The 18,178-nt window shown below is 37.9% G+C and overlaps 3 protein-coding genes across 7 annotated transcripts; 2 read left to right on the top strand and 1 right to left on the bottom strand.

The window, feature by feature from the left end:
* The first annotated feature begins 60 nt into the window (after positions 1–60).
* Positions 61–7,086, top strand: LOC117421305 (leucine-rich repeat-containing protein 72-like). 4 transcript variants are annotated; one of them, XM_059029305.1, is made up of 6 exons: positions 61–332; positions 1,987–2,205; positions 3,491–3,659; positions 5,094–5,259; positions 5,577–5,653; positions 5,870–7,086. In XM_059029305.1, exons 3-6 carry the CDS (start codon positions 3,538–3,540, stop codon positions 6,000–6,002), a joined length of 498 nt encoding a protein of 165 aa, XP_058885288.1. In that variant the 5' UTR covers positions 61–332; positions 1,987–2,205; positions 3,491–3,537; the 3' UTR covers positions 6,003–7,086. The 4 variants fall into 4 exon arrangements, 3 of the variants coding, with proteins under 3 accessions (XP_058885288.1, XP_058885284.1, XP_058885298.1); XM_059029301.1 differs by having other exon boundaries at positions 1,723–2,205; XR_009329427.1 differs by having other exon boundaries at positions 61–2,205; positions 5,099–5,259; positions 5,870–7,085.
* Positions 7,087–7,914: 828 nt separating this feature from the next.
* LOC117421300 (protein phosphatase 1 regulatory subunit 15B-like) lies at positions 7,915–10,614 on the bottom strand. Its single transcript, XM_034035513.3, has 3 exons — positions 10,370–10,614; positions 9,021–10,026; positions 7,915–8,363 (listed from the first exon to the last, which is right to left on the bottom strand). Exons 2-3 carry the CDS (start codon positions 10,005–10,007, stop codon positions 8,151–8,153), a joined length of 1,200 nt encoding a protein of 399 aa, XP_033891404.3. The 5' UTR covers positions 10,008–10,026; positions 10,370–10,614; the 3' UTR covers positions 7,915–8,150.
* A 113-nt stretch (positions 10,615–10,727) lies between these two features.
* Positions 10,728–17,520, top strand: LOC131737800 (leucine-rich repeat-containing protein 72-like). Of its 2 annotated transcripts, none has more exons than XR_009329420.1 (6): positions 10,728–10,999; positions 12,395–12,879; positions 14,241–14,409; positions 15,546–15,720; positions 16,037–16,114; positions 16,337–17,520. XR_009329420.1 is itself a non-coding variant. In XM_059029297.1 (6 exons), exons 3-6 carry the CDS (start codon positions 14,288–14,290, stop codon positions 16,467–16,469), a joined length of 516 nt encoding a protein of 171 aa, XP_058885280.1. In that variant the 5' UTR covers positions 10,728–10,999; positions 12,395–12,879; positions 14,241–14,287; the 3' UTR covers positions 16,470–17,520. The 2 variants fall into 2 exon arrangements, 1 of the variants encoding a protein (XP_058885280.1); XM_059029297.1 differs by having other exon boundaries at positions 14,241–14,410; positions 15,539–15,720.
* The last annotated feature ends 658 nt before the right edge of the window (positions 17,521–18,178 follow it).

Raw genomic sequence — 18,178 nt, 5'->3', positions numbered from 1 at the left:
ATGGTTACAGTTTGTAGAGAAGGGATAATACGAAACCAATCAGCTATCGAGGGGCGTGAGCTTTCGGGATGTTTACGTGCAAGCCGTGTGGGAAGTACAATGACGTGACCTTGTTTTTGCTGAGGAGGGCGATACTAGAATGTGACGAGGGCGGTGACCATTTTTGCGTGTGGATTTTTTGTTTGTTTGTTTAGTGAGTAACATAACTTGGTCACTTGTAACCCGCAGTGGAACTTCTAGAAGGTTAGATTCTTGTAAATGTCTAAAGACTGGAAACCAAATCACTACAACCTGGGAAAGTTACCTGTGTGTTTTTTTTTTGCACCACTAAAGTAGGTGCTGCATTTTCATTTTTGTGCCCAAGCGTTAATTTAATTTATTTTTAATATACCACGCTTAAAACATAATTTGTTGAAGCAGTATGTATATATGTTTATAGATCTTAATATGTTTGGTAACGTTTTTATTGTGTATCATTTTTGTCATGTTTTCAGATTATTTTTATGGGTTTTTTTTTTTTTTTTTAACAAAAAGTGAAAGGCAATCACTTGACAATACAGAAACTGAAATTCATGATCTAAAGTGGAAAGAAGGCTGGGGTCCTGTACAGAAAGCAGAAATGGACAATTTCACTTCTTGATCTGTTATTTGTACAGGGTGTTTCAGTGATCTGGAAAAAAAAAACTCTTAACACAAATAATGGACACCTAAAATTGAAATCTAGTACAGCCTTGGATTTATTTATTTATCTTTTTATTTTTTTTTAGCTGAACTGTTTAGTAAATACAACATATTTGGAAATGTTTATATAATACCAGGTCAACAATGTGGGCTGTCAATTGAAGGTTGTGTAGATAAAATATAACCTAAAGTGATCTTGTGTAACAACCCACAGTGGAATTTCCAGAAGATTCTAGTTTCTTCATAAATGTTTAATGGCTGACACCCCAATCACAATTCTTTTTTTTCTATAGCACTGGGTTTATGGTAAAGATTTTGTGTTGTTCCCTACACTAATTTGTTATGCAAATAGTTGACCTCTGTTTCATCCCTGTAATAGTGATTACACAGTGGGGAATAATCCAGGGTAAACATTCCCTGGTGCTGTAAAAATGTTCCTATAAAATCCAGTTGTGGCAAATTCTGACCGGATAGATTTGGATTATTTAGATTTTTTTTTTTTTTTTTTACTGTGAATGGATAATCTCATTATCTTGAATCCTCTGCTAGAAAATGTTGTGACTGAGTTACCCTTGGTTCCCATGTGATTTGTTTGCATAGATCATATTCTGCATGAAAACCCCTAGGGCTCTCTGTTGTACTTTCCACCTACAATAGAGTATATGACAGCTTTACTTTCCTTCTACAATAGAATTCTATGTACAGTATTTGAGTGTAAACTACCACAAAAAAAAGGTTTAGGGTACTTCTACAGTATGTGCGCTTCAAATAGGCTAATAATATGCAGATTATTCTCCTGTTTGAAAACATTTACAAACAAAACAGAAAAAAATCAAATAAAAAATAAGAAAGAAACCAAAATGGTTAATACATTTCTTGTACCTCAGGTGAAACATTTAGCCCTGCCCCATTTTTACTAGGATTGGGGAAAACATCATTCTATTTTCGTTGTTTAGAATTAGCCAGGATGTAGCTGTGTTGATTGTGTTTATCTGTGATACTGGGACTGGGGTTAACAATTGCCCTTTTTTGAAAAAATAGAAGCCCCTGCAGCACAATGTCCCCCAACACCACCCTGGAGAACTGGCTCAGAAAGAAGACTGCCACCACCCTAACTCCTTTTTTGGATGCAGAGCCTTAAGGGATATGAAGGATCAAATTCAGTGAAGGCAAACCAGAACCAACATACACTCTGGGTTTCTTTGTGTCTATGACTACAATCTGGTGTTTTTTTTTTTTATTCTAGCATAAGAGTTAAAATAGGCAAATAGAAAATATTGCTGTTAATAAATGTCTGTCTTCTAGAATTCCAATGCCTTCCTTCCCTCTGGCTCCAGCCCTGCAGTATTCAGCCTGCATAATGGCAAAGGTTAAGATGGAATTATCCAGATCATGCTTTCTGCTTGTGATACTACTTCTTGCCATGAAAAGATTTAATTTGCTACAGAGGCCTACCCCGAGAGAGAGCTGTGCACTGGAGACTCGGCTTGTTCTTTTCTTTCCTATGAAACTTTGAAAAATAAGGTGGGTTAAACAATATATATATATATATATATATATATATATATATATATATATATATATATATATATATATATATATATATATATAGTGGTAATTGTTTAAACTTGTCAAAACATTTTTTTTTGTATTTTTGTATATGGCCTACTACCATTACTGATTCCTTATTTAGGGGTAAGTATGTCATACTGTAGCAAAATAATAGCAAAGTTTAGTAAAGAATAAGTAAATGTGCATTGTAAACTCTTTCAAACTATGGCAAATACATTGTATGAGTATGGGAAATACTCTAAGCTAGCTAGGGAAAGCATGTTCTAATTTATCATGGTAACCTCTTCAAGTATATAAGACTTTTTTTTTGCTTTCACTCCATTGAAGCTTTAGTGTTTGCCAAACTGCAGTGTTTTACTGAAATGTCCACATATATAAGTCCAGTAAATCTCAATGTTTACTGTCTTTAAAGGCATTTTAACCATGTATTTATTTATTGTTATGTAAATTTTATATACTAGTGAAGCTGTTGTCGTAATGCAAGTTGTTTCAAATTGATCATAGTCATGGGTTCTTTGCTGAGCCAACTTCACATCTAAAATGATTTCTAGTACAGGCCAAACCAGACATAATCGTCAAACCAAATCTAACAAAATGATTCTGTATGTTATAGAAAAATAAATTTTAAAAAAAGTAACAGAGGAAGTTATGTTTGAGTTGTTCAAGTCTAGTGTTACAGTCAAGCATACAAAAATGCATCAGCCCTTGAGACACTTCTAGCAATTCCTTATGCTTATGAAGTAACATTTTCTGTTAAGGAATTAATTGCGTGATTAAATGAAATCGGCCTCATTGGTCTTGATGGTCTTCCGTCAGTGTGCTAGCTATAGGTTTCGTTACAGTAGGTAACGTCTAACGGATCACACATTCTCGCAGCACATTTCAGCTTTACATTGAATGACTATGATCACTGGAACGAATCAAAACCAGTCTCCTTTAAGTCAACTTATGAATTATAGTTTTTTTACATAGTCTGACATTACGTGGACAGGGTTTTGTTTCTATGGTCATTTAAAGTGCAAGTTGGTAGTTGTGGCTTGAATATCGTTTTTAAGCGTGTCTTCTCTCTAAACACAGCTAATACACCAAGATGAGATGACAAAATATGATATACACAGTGATTCTAAACGACAGGAAGAAGAAATTAGTTAAAATGTTTAAGTGAGTACATAAACCAAAAGGAAGAATCCGCTAATGATCATTTATGATTTAAAAACATATATAATTCTCTTTTCAGTCAGTTTGTGGTTGAGATCTGTATGCTGTGTTTGTCTGGTTTCCTACATGCTGGGATTGCGGTGCCTGTCCTTTGCTTACCAGGACCTTGAAGAGATTCCCTACATCTCAATACTCCAGCACCAGGACACCCTGGAAGTACTGGATCTGAGCTACAATCTCCTGGAGCAGTATCCTTTACATACCTGTTGGAACTATATTTTATATTCATTTCTCACTTTTCTTTCCTTTATATATTTTTAGAGTGCCCAAATATTTCACACCGATCTCAGGAGAGCTAAAGATCAGTGGGTGCACTACAAGCCACTGGAGGAAAAAGGCCAGACTTGCAGGTGTCCACTCTGGCCAGCAGGGTGTGCTGTTCTGCATTTAGAAGAAAGAGTCTGGGGGGCTCCCAAGTGGCGCATCCGGTGAAGGCGCTCCACATGGAGTGCAGGATGCGCTCTATAGCCTGGACGTCGCCGGTTCGAGTCCAGGCTATTCCACAGCCGACTGTGGACGAGAGCTTCCAGGGGGCGGCGCACAATTGGCCAAGCGTCACCCGGGGGGTGGGGGGGGGGGGGGTGGGGGTAGGGTTTAGGTCGGCCAGGGTGTCCTCGGCTCACCGCGCACCAGCGACCCCTGTAATCTGGCCGGGCACCTGCGGGCTTGCCTGTAAGCTGCCCGGGAGCTGCGTGGTCCTCCGATGCTGTAGCTCTTGGGTGGCTGCATGGTGAGTCTGCAGTGTGAAAAAAAGCGGTCGGCTGACGGCACACTCTTCGGAGGACAGCGTGTGTTCGTCTTCGCCCTCCCGAGTCAGCGCAGGAGGGGTAGCGGGTAGCTGACCCTAAAAATAATTGGCCATTCCAAATTGGGAGAAAATAATAAAAATAATTGGCAACAACTAAATTAAAAAAATAAAAAAATAAAAAAATAAAAAAGTAATAAAGAGTCCAATTTTGCCTTCCTAATATGCAAGAGCACCATTGTCAATCTGAAGCTCACTGTGGGATCCACACTGACTTCGAACAGCCAGCATTCAAACCTGTGTACCCCTGACTGTGGCTCACTTATGGTCATTCCTTCAGCACGGGAGCCACTCGAGGATCGTATTTTAGATTAATCTCAACATTTTGGTATGGTTACCAAGGCTTCCTCAAGGAGTGTCTGTTAAGTGGTCTTCAGAGATGTCCCTAATAATACAGATTCAAGCAGTCATAACCATTATAATTAACAGAAAACTCTAGGCCTTAACATACAGCACAATAGACCCTGACACGCCACATGGTTCAACTTCCGTGCATAATACGATGCTTCATTTCCTTTCGGTTCCTAATAAAATGGCCACAGACTATTTGCTACACAGTGGCGCCAAAAAAGGCAATTATCCAAAGTTTCAATATACTGTTATATATATATATATATATATATATATATATATATATATATATATATATTACAGTCTAGCATGGAAAAAAAAAAAAAGATTGTGTGTAAAAATCAATTACAATTTTAGAGGGAATTTGTTTAAATTAATTGTCTATAACTATGGGAAGTGACAGGCTCTGAATACAGCTTCAGGTCAATGCAACAGTTTTTATTCTTTAGTGGCAATATCAACGGAGCCCAGCTCTACTGGGAGAGCTGGAGAAACTCACCACCTTGATTCTGGACTGCAACAACTACACGTCACATGTGAAGTTCCCATTCATGCCCAGTGTCACAACGGTGTGGATAAACAAAAACAAAATAAAAAACCTGCCCACATTTGTCGAAGAAGTAAGAAGGAAGGTAAACCTGTGGTATCTAGCTTTAGCATGTCCATGTATGGGGTGCTTTATTGGATTTAGTACATATTTAGTACATATTAGTGCATTTGAGTAACATTTGAGAACTGGTTTGAGGCCATTTGAAATCTTGTAATACCCAAATGGAAGCCTAGTGGATGTTTTTTTTCTGATCAAAATCTGCACCGCAATAGAAATGTCACGTCTAGTCTTTTTTTTTATGTTCTCCAAAATTATGGTTATAGTTGTCAGAATTGCTGTTTGATGAAAATAAATTCTGTGGTATGAACATTTGAACCAGTGATCTCTTTTATCTTTCAGAATTCTCAGTATGATGAACAACGAAGCTGCACCAAGTTATTTAATGGAGGGAGTCTGTGTCAGTATCTGGATTACAGGTAATACATCCCCCATCTGAATTTAGTACCCTCCCAAAGTCATCCTCCCCCCCCCCCCCCCGCCATTTTTCACGATGTCCCCATGCTGGCTAGCTCGAGTCAGCTCCAGGAGCACAGCCAGACCCCATGGATTTGGATTTAAAGGTGCTTTAGCTTGAGAAGACTTTTGGTTATTTGGTGATTGCATGACTCTCTGTTTTCCTGTCTCCCACACAGACAGTATGTTATCAGCCAGATCCCAGGTTTGGAGGTGCTGGATGACAAAGAAGTTTTGGAAGAGGAGCGCATTGAAGCTCAAAACGTGTATAAGCTCCAGAGATCAAGTGTGTTCAAGAAGAAAAAGACATAAGAAAATAACCCCAGCTCAGGCTGATCTTCGCAATCTTCATACTTCATACTTCATACGTCATACTGCCCTACAGTCTGCAGCAGCCATGCAGAAGTATACATACTGGGTACACCAGTATGTATAAATAATAATGGCACCTTGTTTGTTATGTGCATCCCCCTTGCTGTAATGTGCTCTAAAAAATATATTCGAGACCTATCCTAGCAGAGTATTAATTGATCAAATCAACCCCTTACAGCTTAAACTTTTAACAGTGCTTGTATGCTTTTAAAAAAAGGTTATTTTGCATAATCTATTTATTCATTCTTTTCTTTTCCCTGTTTTCCTTATTTTAAAATTCCTTCTACCAAAAGTTTGGCTTTAGATATCACGTTAAACCAAGCATCGACTGTGGCCTTAATTTAAAAAATATATATTTATCAGTTAACTGATTTTCAATTTGGAACTAAGTGATCTTTCCTAGACCTGCAGGTCTGCAGTATTGAAAGAGTGAGTTAAAGGCTGTTTTTAAAAGAGCGTTTCTAAAGAAATCATGAAAATCACTCTTTATTGTATTCTGTTAAAATATCTCTCTTTTACAGACAGCAACCCTGCTCTTTCCTCCAAACACTCTGCAGCCACAAAAAAACCACACCCGAAAAAGAATCACCCCAGAAAAAGGAACCACACCCGAAAAAGAATCACCCCAGAAAAAGGAACCACACCCTTCCCAGGAAGTAATAGCCATATTTAAAGAGCTCCCAATTAAGATACTTAAATACACAATGATAAATCAAGCTCAATAAGCCCTTTGCCAAGGCAATTAGCAAAACACCTGACTCTAATTAGAATTTCCATATCGAAATTAAGGAAAAGATCATTCAGTTAAAACAAGAGAGACCAGTGCAGAGATAAACCCCTTACCAAAACTGACAGTAAATTGATATAGCTTCACCTAAGTTTTACCTTATGAATCTGAAAGGCCCACTTTAGAATCGAGGACAAAATTACTTATTTAGCAATTGAATAGAGAATTAACTTAACCTGGCCAGGTATTCTGATACTCAATTAAGAGCAGCAGGCAGCAAATTACTTATGCTACATATACCCCTACCCCCCCCCCCCCCCCCGAGGTACTCAGGTTTTAGAACTAAAATAGGGCTTCAAATTCACTACATGGACTGTATCAGCCTTGTCTGGTTGATGCACCCCCTGCACACGGTAATTGACAGGGCCTAACTTTTTTAGTACAACGCAAGGAACTGTCCATTTAGGTGCTAGCTTGGCGGTAAAGTTGATTGAGGCATCAGAGATTGGGTGAGCTCGCACCCAGACCAAATCTCCCACCAAGAACTGTACATTTCTCCGATAGGCATTATAATATTTGGCTTGTCTGGTTTGGGCTACCTCTACTCTCTGACGTACTGTATTTAAAAAAGTCTGTTGACGTTCTAACAAGTTATATTGAGGACTGCTAGCAGGTGGAGCTATAGTGATCAAACGGTCAAGAGGACCTTTCAGCTTCCTCCCCAAGGCTAGTTCGGCCGGACTAAACCTTGTGGTTTCCTGCTGGGCAGTGTTAATTGCAAATCGAAACTCTGGTAACCACCAATCCCATAGCCAGTGATTCTCCCCTACAAATGAGGCGATCATGGTCTTCAACGTCGTGTTTATTCTCTCTGTTAAATTGGTTTGAGGATGATAACTCATGGTTAATTTTTGTATTACTCCCCACATCTGACACACATCTTTCATTATTTGGCCTGTGAATTGGGCCCCTCTGTCTGACAACAGAAATCTAGGCGTACCCCAGCGAATAAAAATCTCCTCGGTCAAGAACTTTGCTATCTTCGTGGTCTTGCTGTCCCGAATAGCCACCATCTCTACCCATTTGGTGAAGTAATCTACCAGGACCTTTAGGACAAAACAAATATTGCGATTTAAATAATTTTATTTACATTAAATATTTTCGGAAATAAATACATCTTGTACAAAGTTAAGAATTTCAGCAACAAATACAATCAATAACAAAAATAGATACACAAAAGGTTTAAACTTATAGCAGTGCTTTTAAACAGTTATAAAACTAACTTAGGTGTTTGTTTAAACAACATTTAATTAATACATTCTAAACTGAATGGAATTTTGACCCATTGCAAATCAGAATTTTCACATAGGGTTTGACTGCAGCCTCTTCCAGACTCTCTCTCTGTGCTCCGACTGCAGGCAGCAGTCAATCTGCTCGCTAATTTGTTGGACTCTTCTCTGAAAGCGCAGGCGGTCTCTTGCCATCTCTTCCCAGCACGATCCACTCCGAGCAGCGTGATCATCAAATGCACACTCTGGCAAATGGTGCACCTGAACCACCGGACTGAATCTCACCTGAGAGAGATAGAGACGGTTATTCAAATACTGGAAAATAAAATTTAGCAGCCACTGTCTTTGTGCCTATATGCGTCTTCAAATTTTGGTTCTGCCCATATTAACTATAAAATGGGTTCCTATTTAGTGTCTACTCGTACAGTACAATAACACATTTGCATGGCAGTTAAAAACATGTATTATTGTAGTATTTTGTTATGGTTTGCATTGGTGAAGTTCTTGGCAACACAGTATGCTGGTTGTTAAACTTGTTTGGTTATTCAACAGAAATAATAAAAAAATAAAAATAAAGCTTATAAATAAACAAGTTGCTAACAAACACATATTTAAAGGCAAAGTATTAAACCTGTATTTAGGACTTTGTAACTGCTTGTGTAAACAGAAGCCTGTTGCTATGGCAGCAGGCTAAAATTACATGCCATGTACTCCTAAGGAACAAGCTGACTCACTCCTCGCCAGGATTTCATACGTCATCCTCCCAGGATAGCCAACATAATGTAATAGTTTCAATTGTATTACAGACTACTATTAGCACCACACTCAGATCTGACTCAGACTCCCCTATTCTCTCTCTTGCATCAGAATTACCACTGTGTTTACAATCATCATCAAACCTAACAACACTTTAACCAACCCCCCTTCTCTTACACCCTTTACCTTTTTGTGTTTGCACTCTCTAGGCTCCTCTTTGTCGTCTTCAACCTTTGCTCCCTCGGTCTCCAGTCTCAACTCTGGTGTCTCTGTCCCCATTTCCGTCTTTTCTACCCTGGAGTCTTGCCCCATTCTACAGGGTGCCGAGAATCCCAAGGGATTATAAGGGTCATTGCTGTGGAAGAAAGATTCCCAAAGCTCCGAATTCCTTTTTGAATCCCCATTTGTTTCGGAGTCATCATCCCAATCTGACTCCTCAGAATTGTCTGACCAATCAGAATCATCATCATCCTCATCATCATCATCTTCCTCCACCTTATCCTCGTGATCAGTTGCCTGAAGATCAGACTGGCTGTTCTGACCCTTGTTGAGAAATGATTCTTTTTTCACTGGTGAGGCACAGACTTTAAACACAACTGGCTGGATTTCCCAGTCACAATCAGAACCCAAGTCCAGTTCATCTTCAGAATCAGAGCTGTAACAGTCATCTTCCGAGTCTCCTTCCAGCCAATCAGAAGTGTCTTCAAGGTCAGAATCTCCATCCTCTAGCCCAGATTCCCACTGCTGCTTCTCCTCCTCCTCATATCCCCTGTGAAAATCCAACCTTACATCTTGTAGGCTGGGTCTATCTTTGCAATTTATGGACTTTCCAAGGGGATTTCCACAAAATGCAGAACTGAGATATTGATGGGCAGCCTTCCCTGATGGGAAGAGTTTTCTTCCTGACATTAACTCCATGGCAGTCATCCAGTGGCTTACAATGTGAGAAAATGCTCCTCTAAAGAGGGAAATCGCTAGCTGGAAAGGTCGGAACACCAGTGTACTCTGGAAGTTTTCCCCAGACTTGTTTCGAGAAGGGAGGGCGACTCTCATTTCTACTGGGGAAACGGGGCTATCTCCCTCACTCTCAATCAGATTCCTGCCTGGCATGAGCACTTTCAGTGGGCAGAGATGTGAACCCAAACAGTGCCAAAGAGTGGTGTACGGAGTCATGGTCTCCAGTTAGATCATTCTGATGGAGAGGGGCAGACAGAAGGGGAAAGAGACAAGAGGGAATATTAACAAAAACATCCACAATTTTACTTTATTCTGTTATTCCACAGTTTATACCAATTTATTTTCCTCCCTGTTAAGAATTTAATATACAGAAATTACAGGCAGTGAAAGTTTTATTATTATTATTATTATTATTATTATTATTATTATTATTATTATTATTATTATTATTAAGGCCTAAAACTAGCCAACGTTGTTAACGTATACGATACACCGTATGCAAATATAAAACATATAATTACAAATACTTTTTTTATTATCTAAAAATATAAATAATATTTTAAAAACCTACTACTTACTACTGGTTAGCTGGTTTGAATGTGGCTCAAGCGTATTTGATAACCTCTTCCTGTTCAATGTTACGTCGCACACCTGATCAAGCTTCTTCTGGGTAAAAACTCGTTCGTCCACTCTTTCAGGCGAAAATACAATTTTCTTCTCTTTCTCTGCGTGGCTTCTCCAATGTGACATTGTAGGCTGCTAGTTGTTACTCTCATCTTGTTCAGTAAATCGTTGTAATCTGTTTTAGGCTTGGTAAAAATTGACTGCTCGGCTCCCGAAAGAGTTTTTATAGCCAACCCGTCAACGCTCTACGTCATGGTTACAGTTTGTAGAGAAGGGATAATACGAAACCAATCAGCTATCGAGGGGCGTGAGCTTTCGGGATGTTTACGTGCAAGCCGTGTGGGAAGTACAATGACGTGACCTTGTTTTTGCTGAGGAGGGCGATACTAGAATGTGACGAGGGCGGTGACCATTTTTGCGTGTGGATTTTTTGTTTGTTTGTTTAGTGAGTAACATAACTTGGTCACTTGTAACCCGCAGTGGAACTTCTAGAAGGTTAGATTCTTGTAAATGTCTAAAGACTGGAAACCAAATCACTACAACCTGGGAAAGTTACCTGTGTGTTTTTTTTTTGCACCACTAAAGTAGGTGCTGCATTTTCATTTTTGTGCCCAAACGTTAATTTAATTTATTTTTAATATACCACGCTTAAAACATAATTTGTTGAAGCAGTATGTATATATGTTTATAGATCTTAATATGTTTGTTAACGTTTTTATTGTGTATCATTTTTGTCATGTTTTCAGATTATTTTTATGGTATTTTTTTTTTTTTTTTTTTAACAAAAAGTGAAAGGCAATCACTTGACAATACAGAAACTGAAATTCATGATCTAAAGTGGAAAGAAGGCTGGGGTCCTGTACAGAAAGCAGAAATGGACAATTTCACTTCTTGATCTGTTATTTGTACAGGGTGTTTCAGTGATCTGGAAAAAAAAAAAACTCTAACACAAATAATGGACACCTAAAATTGAAATCTAGTACAGCCTTGGATTTATTTATTTATCTTTTTTTTTTTTTTTTTAGCTGAACTGTTTAGTAAATACAACATATTTGGAAATGTTTATATAATACCAGGTCAACAATGTGGGCTGTCAATTGAAGGTTGTGTAGATAAAATATAACCTAAAGTGATCTTGTGTAACAACCCACAGTGGAATTTCCAGAAGATTCTACTAGTTTCTTCATAAATGTTTAATGGCTGACACCCCAATCACAATTCATTTTTTTCTATAGCACTGGGTTTATGGTAAGGATTTTGTGTTGTTCCCTACACTAATTTGTTATGCAAATAGTTGACCTCTGTTTCATCCCTGTAATAGTGATTACACAGTGGGGAATAATCCAGGGTAAACATTCCCTGGTGCTGTAAAAATGTTCCAATAAAATCCAGTTGTGGCAAATTCTGACCAGATAGATTTGGATTATTTAGATTTTTTTTTTATTTTACTGTGAATGGATAATCTCATTATCTTGAATCCTCTGCTAGAAAATGTTGTGACTGAGTTACCCTTGGTTCCCATGTGATTCGTTTGCATAGATCATATTCTGCATGAAAACCCCTAGGGCTCTCTGTTGTACTTTCCACCTACAATAGAGTATATGACAGCTTTACTTTCCTTCTACAATAGAATTCTATGTACAGTATTTGAGTGTAAACTACCACAAAAAAAGGTTTAGGGTACTTCTACAGTATGTGCGCTTCAAATAGGCTAATAATATGTAGATTATTCTCCTGTTTCAAAACATTTACAAACAAAACAGAAAAAAATCAAATAAAAAATAAGAAAGAAACCAAAATGTTTAATACATTTCTTGTACCTCAGTTGAAACATTTTGCCCTGCCCCATTTTTACTAGGATTGGGGAAAACGTCATTCTATTTTCGTTGTTTAGAATTAGCCAGGATGTAGCTGTGTTGATTGTGTTTATCTGTGATACTGGGACTGGGGTTAACAATTGCCCTTTTTTGAAAAAATAGAAGCCCCTGCAGCACAATGTCCCCCAACACCACCCTGGAGAACTGGCTCAGAAAGAAGACTGCCACCACCCTAACTCCTTTTTTGGATGCAGAGCCTTAAGGGATATGAAGGATCAAATTCAGTGAAGGCAAACCAGAACCAACATACACTCTGGGTTTCTTTGTGTCTATGACTACAATCTGGTGTTTTTTTATTTTTTATTCTAGCATAAGAGTTAAAATAGGCAAATAGAAAATATTGCTGTTAATAAATGTCTGTCTTCTAGAATTCCAATGCCTTCCTTCCCTCTGGCTCCAGCCCTGCAGTATTCAGCCTGCATAATGGCAAAGGTTAAGATGGAATTATCCAGATCATGCTTTCTGCTTGTGATACTACTTCTTGCCATGAAAAGATTTAATTTGCTACAGAGGCCTACCCCGAGAGAGAGCTGTGCACTGGAGACTCGGCTTGTTCTTTTCTTTCCTATGAAACTTTGAAAAATAAGGTGGGTTAAACAATATATATATATATATATATATATATATATATATATATATATATATATATATATATATATAGTGGTAATTGTTTAAACTTGTCAAAACCTTTTTTTTTGTATTTTTGTATATGGCCTACTACCATTACTGATTCCTTATTTAGGGGTAAGTATGTCATACTGTAGCAAAATAATAGCAAAGTTTAGTAAAGAATAAGTAAATGTGCATTGTAAACTCTTTCAAACTATGGCAAATACATTGTATGAGTATGGGAAATACTCTAAGCTAGCTAGGGAAAGCATGTTCTAATTTATCATGGTAACCTCTTCAAGTATATAAGACTTTTTTTTTGCTTTCACTCCATTGAAGCTTTAGTGTTTGCCAAACTGCAGTGTTTTACTGAAATGTCCACATATATAAGTCCAGTAAATCTCAATGTTTACTGTCTTTCAAGGCATTTTAACCATGTATTTATTTATTTTTATGTAAATTTTATATACTAGTGAAGCTGTTGTCGTAATGCAAGTTGTTTCAAATTGATCATAGTCATGGGTTCTTTGCTGAGCCAACTTCACATCTAAAATGATTTCTAGTACAGGCCAAACCAGACATAATCGTCAAACCAAATCTAACAAAATGATTCTGTATGTTATAGAAAAATAAATTTTAAAAAAAGTAACAGAGGAAGTTATGTTTGAGTTGTTCAAGTCTAGTGTTACAGTCAAGCATACAAAAATGCATCAGCCCTTGAGACACTTCTAGCAATTCCTTATGCTTATGAAGTAACATTTTCTGTTAAGGAATTAATTGCGTGATTAAATGAAATCGGCCTCATTGGTCTTGATGGTCTTCCGTCAGTGTGCTAGCTATAGGTTTCGTTACAGTAGGTAACGTCTAACGGATCACACATTCTCGCAGCACATTTCAGCTTTACATTGAATGACTATGATCACTGGAACGAATCAAAACCAGTCTCCTTTAAGTCAACTTATGAATTATAGTTTTTTTACATAGTCTGACATTACGTGGACAGGGTTTTGTTTCTATGGTCATTTAAAGTGCAAGTTGGTAGGAGTCTGAAATATCCTAATTATCTTAATAATTGTAATGTTTATCTTGTTATGAATCCCTTTGTATATTATTTTCTGTTACTGTCATCAACTTGTGGCTTGAATATCGTTTTTAAGCGTGTCTGCTCTCTAAACACAGCTAATACACCAAGATGAGATGACAAAATATGATATACACAGTGATTCTAAACGACAGGAAGAAGAAATTAGTTAAAATGTTTAAGTGAGTACATAAACCAAAAGGAAGAATCCGCTAATGATCATTTATGATTTAAAAACATATATAATTCTCTTTTCAGTCAGTTTGTGGTTGAGATCTGTATGCTGTGTTTGTCTGGTTTCCTACATGCTGGGATTGCGGTGCCTGTCCTTTGCTTACCAGGACCTTGAAGAGATTCCCTACATCTCAATACTCCAGCACCAGGACACGCTGGAAGTACTGGATCTGAGCTACAATCTCCTGGAGCAGTATCCTTTACATACCTGTTGGAACTATATTTTATATTCATTTCTCACTTTTCTTTCATTTATATATTTTTAGAGTGCCCAAATATTTCACACCGATCTCAGGAGAGCTAGGGTTTAGGTCGGCCAGGGTGTCCTCGGCTCACCGCGCACCAGCGACCCCTGTAATCTGGCCGGGCACCTGCGGGCTTGCCTGTAAGCTGCCCGGGAGCTGCGTGGTCCTCCGATGCTGTAGCTCTTGGGTGGCTGCATGGTGAGTCTGCAGTGTGAAAAAAAGCGGTCGGCTGACGGCACACTCTTCGGAGGACAGCGTGTGTTCGTCTTCGCCCTCCCGAGTCAGCGCAGGAGCGGTAGCGGGTAGCTGACCCTAAAAATAATTGGCCATTCCAAATTGGGAGAAAATAATAAAAATAATTGGCAACAACTAAATTAAAAAAAATAAATAAATAAAAAATAAAAAAGTAATAAAGAGTCAAATTTTGCCTTCCTAATATGCAAGAGCACCATTGTCAATCTGAAGCTCACTGTGGGATCCACACTGACTTCGAACAGCCAGCATTCAAACCTGTGTACCCCAGACTGTGGCTCACTTATGGTCATTCCTTCAGCACGGGAGCCACTCGAGGATCGTATTTTAGATTAATCTCAACATTTTGGTATGGTTACCAAGGCTTCCTCAAGGAGTGTCTGTTAAGTGGTCTTCAGAGATGTCCCTAATAATACAGATTCAAGCAGTCATAACCATTATAACTAACAGAAAACTCTAGGCCTTAACATACAGCACAATAGACCCTGACACGCCACATGGTTCAACTTCCGTGCATAATACGATGCTTCATTTCCTTTCAGTTCCTAATAAAATGGCCACAGACTATTTGCTACACAGTGGCGCCAAAAAAGGCAATTATCCAAAGTTTCAATATACTGTTATATATATATATATATATATATATATATATATATATATTACAGTCTAGCATGGAAAAAAAAAAAAGATTGTGTGTAAAAATCAATTACAATTTTAGAGGGAATTTGTTTAAATTAATTGTCTATAACTATGGGAAGTGACAGGCTCTGAATACAGCTTCAGGTCAATGCAACAGTTTTTATTCTTTAGTGGCAATATCAACGGAGCCCAGCTCTACTGGGAGAGCTGGAGAAACTCACCACCTTGATTCTGGACTGCAACAACTACACGTCACATGTGAAGTTCCCATTCATGCCCAGTGTCACAACGGTGTGGATAAACAAAAACAAAATAAAAAACCTGCCCACATTTGTCGAAGAAGTAAGAAGGAAGTTCCCTAACATCAGGTAAACCTGTGGTATCTAGCTTTAGCATGTCCATGTATGGGGTGCTTCATTGGATTTAGTACATATTTAGTACATATTAGTGCATTTGAGTAACATTTGAGAACTGGTTTGAGGCCATTTGAAATCTTGTAATACCCAAATGGAAGCCTAGTGGATGTTTTTTTTCTGATCAAAATCTGCACCGCAATAGAAATGTCACGTCTAGTCTTTTTTTTATGTTCTCCCAAATTATGGTTATAGTTGTCAGAATTGCTGTTTGATGAAAATAAATTCTGTGGTATGAACATTTGAACCAGTGATCTCTTTTATCTTTCAGAATTCTCAGTATGATGAACAACGAAGCTGCACCAAGTTATTTTAATGGAGGGAGTCTGTGTCAGTATCTGGATTACAGGTAATACATCCCCCATCTGAATTTAGTACCCTCCCAAAGTCATCCTCCCCCCCCCCCCCCCCCCCCCGCCATTTTTCACGATGTCCCCATGCTGGCTAGCTCGAGTCAGCTCCAGGAGCACAGCCAGACCCCATGGATTTGGATTTAAAGGTGCTTTAGCTTGAGAAGACTTTTGGTTATTTGGTGATTGCGTGACTGTCTGTTTTCCTGTCTCCCACACAGACAGTATGTTATCAGCCAGATCCCAGGTTTGGAGGTGCTGGATGACAAAGAAGTTTTGGAAGAGGAGCGCATTGAAGCTCAAAACGTGTATAAGCTCCAGAGATCAAGTGTGTTCAAGAAGAAAAAGACATAAGAAAATAACCCCAGCTCAGGCTGATCTTCGCAATCTTCATACTTCATACTTCATACGTCATACTGCCCTACAGTCTGCAGCAGCCATGCAGAAGTATACATACTGGGTACACCAGTATGTATAAATAATAATGGCACCTTGTTTGTTATGTGCATCCCCCTTGCTGTAATGTGCTCTAAAAAATCTATTTGAGCCCTATCCTAGCAGAGTATTAATTGATCAAATCAACCCCTTACAGCTTAAACTTTTAACAGTGCTTGTATGCTTTTAAAAAAAGGTTATTTTGCATAATCTATTTATTCATTCTTTTCTTTTCCCTGTTTTCCTTATTTTAAAATTCCTTCTACCAAAAGTTTGGCTTAGATATCACGTTAAACCAAGTATCGACTTGGAGTGGCCTTAAATTAAAAAATATATATTTATCAGTTAACTGATTTTCAATTTGGAACTAAGTGATCTTTCCTAGACCTGTATACAGGTCTGCAGTGTTGAAAGAGTGAGTTAAAGGCTGTTTTTAAAAGAGCGTTTCTAAAGAAATCATGAATATCACTCTTTATTGTATTCTGTTAAAATATGGATGCACTGATTTCTTCCTACTGGGAACCATAGTTTGGATTGACAGAGTCCCAATTCTAATATGTTTTAATGGAAACTAACAGGATTCAAATCAGTACAAGTGGTAGATAGAAACATATCATTTCAGTTTAATTTTTATAAATCTCACTTATAACTACATGAACAGTGTATTTAAGCATGTTCTTTCATTAATTCATTTGGAATACAATTTGAGAAATACTAACAGTGTATACAGCTGCACCTGTATGACATATATTTATTCATATACATTCATATCATTTTTTTTGGACTACTGCATTAGGTTCAGCGTTTACAAGGCTGCATCTTACCAGCAGAGGGCACTGTTGGAGCGAGAACAAGAACGTTAAGGTTGCTGAGATGTGTTTATATTGCTTGTATTTATAATGTTGCAGTGCTGAATGCCTTAAATGATATATTTCCACCTTTTGGGCTACAATAAAGACCCTCAACCCTCTTGTTTGTGTTTCTAGTTTGACATCAAATCATAAAGTATGAACCTACAAGATCTTCATCTAATAATTGTCCAGTAAGTAAGCAGAGCTCACGCCCACTGTATAGACAGTCACATCATTCCTTATTTCCTAAACAGTACTGGCTTTGATTGGACAGTTAGTTCCAGTCTGCACTCACCCCAAAATCAGAGATACTGCAATAATCACAGTTGGAAGACATTAAACACATTGTGCAATAGATCTGATGAATTGTGTGCTAAGTTTGTTTTTTTGTAAGTCCTTATTGTAACAGTTGCAAGTATTTCTACAGGATCTCATAACCCACCATTCATGTATTAATGTACTCAGCACTTTCTTTTCTCTAAACCTAGTATGGGTTGCTGCTTTTCTGCTTTTGCCTATTTTGCCTATGTGCTAATGGCACTCGTGCTGATTCTTATTGGCAGGCAGCAGGTAGGTTCATCATTTTGTACATTAAGAGAGTTTGTATGAAATCTAGCTCTGTAAGAACATGGAATTGTTTAGAAACGTTTTCATGAACAAAGCATTTATAAAACAATTGGCAGAATTGCCATTATATGTTTATTGCCTTAGGTTATTTGAAAAAAATAATAAGGGCCGTTTATCCCTTTCCCAAATTGTGTCACAGTACAGAAGATT

Source organism: Acipenser ruthenus, chromosome 1 (genome assembly GCF_902713425.1).
Source record: "Acipenser ruthenus chromosome 1, fAciRut3.2 maternal haplotype, whole genome shotgun sequence".
Lineage (NCBI taxonomy): Eukaryota > Metazoa > Chordata > Actinopteri > Acipenseriformes > Acipenseridae > Acipenser > Acipenser ruthenus.
The sequence above is the reverse complement of the archived record's forward strand: the minus strand, read 5'-3'. Positions and strand labels throughout refer to the sequence as shown.

Bases quoted from the DNA above. Each gene is read 5' to 3' on its own strand.
- LOC131737800 (XM_059029297.1), top strand. From the start codon at position 14,288: ATGCTGGGATTGCGGTGCCTGTCCTTTGCTTACCAGGACCTTGAAGAG. The intron at 14,411-15,538 runs TATCCTTTACAT...CAATATCAACGG, and splicing joins GCTACAATCTCCTGGAGCAG to AGCCCAGCTCTACTGGGAGA. The intron at 15,721-16,036 runs GTAAACCTGTGG...TTTATCTTTCAG, and splicing joins AGGAAGTTCCCTAACATCAG to AATTCTCAGTATGATGAACA.
- LOC117421300 (XM_034035513.3), bottom strand. From the start codon at position 10,007: ATGACTCCGTACACCACTCTTTGGCACTGTTTGGGTTCACATCTCTGC. The intron at 8,364-9,020 runs GTAAAGGGTGTA...TATCTCTCTCAG, and splicing joins GAGAGTGCAAACACAAAAAG to GTGAGATTCAGTCCGGTGGT.
- LOC117421305 (XM_059029305.1), top strand. From the start codon at position 3,538: ATGCTGGGATTGCGGTGCCTGTCCTTTGCTTACCAGGACCTTGAAGAG. The intron at 3,660-5,093 runs GTATCCTTTACA...ATATCAACGGAG, and splicing joins AGCTACAATCTCCTGGAGCA to CCCAGCTCTACTGGGAGAGC. The intron at 5,654-5,869 runs GTAATACATCCC...TCTCCCACACAG, and splicing joins TGTCAGTATCTGGATTACAG to ACAGTATGTTATCAGCCAGA.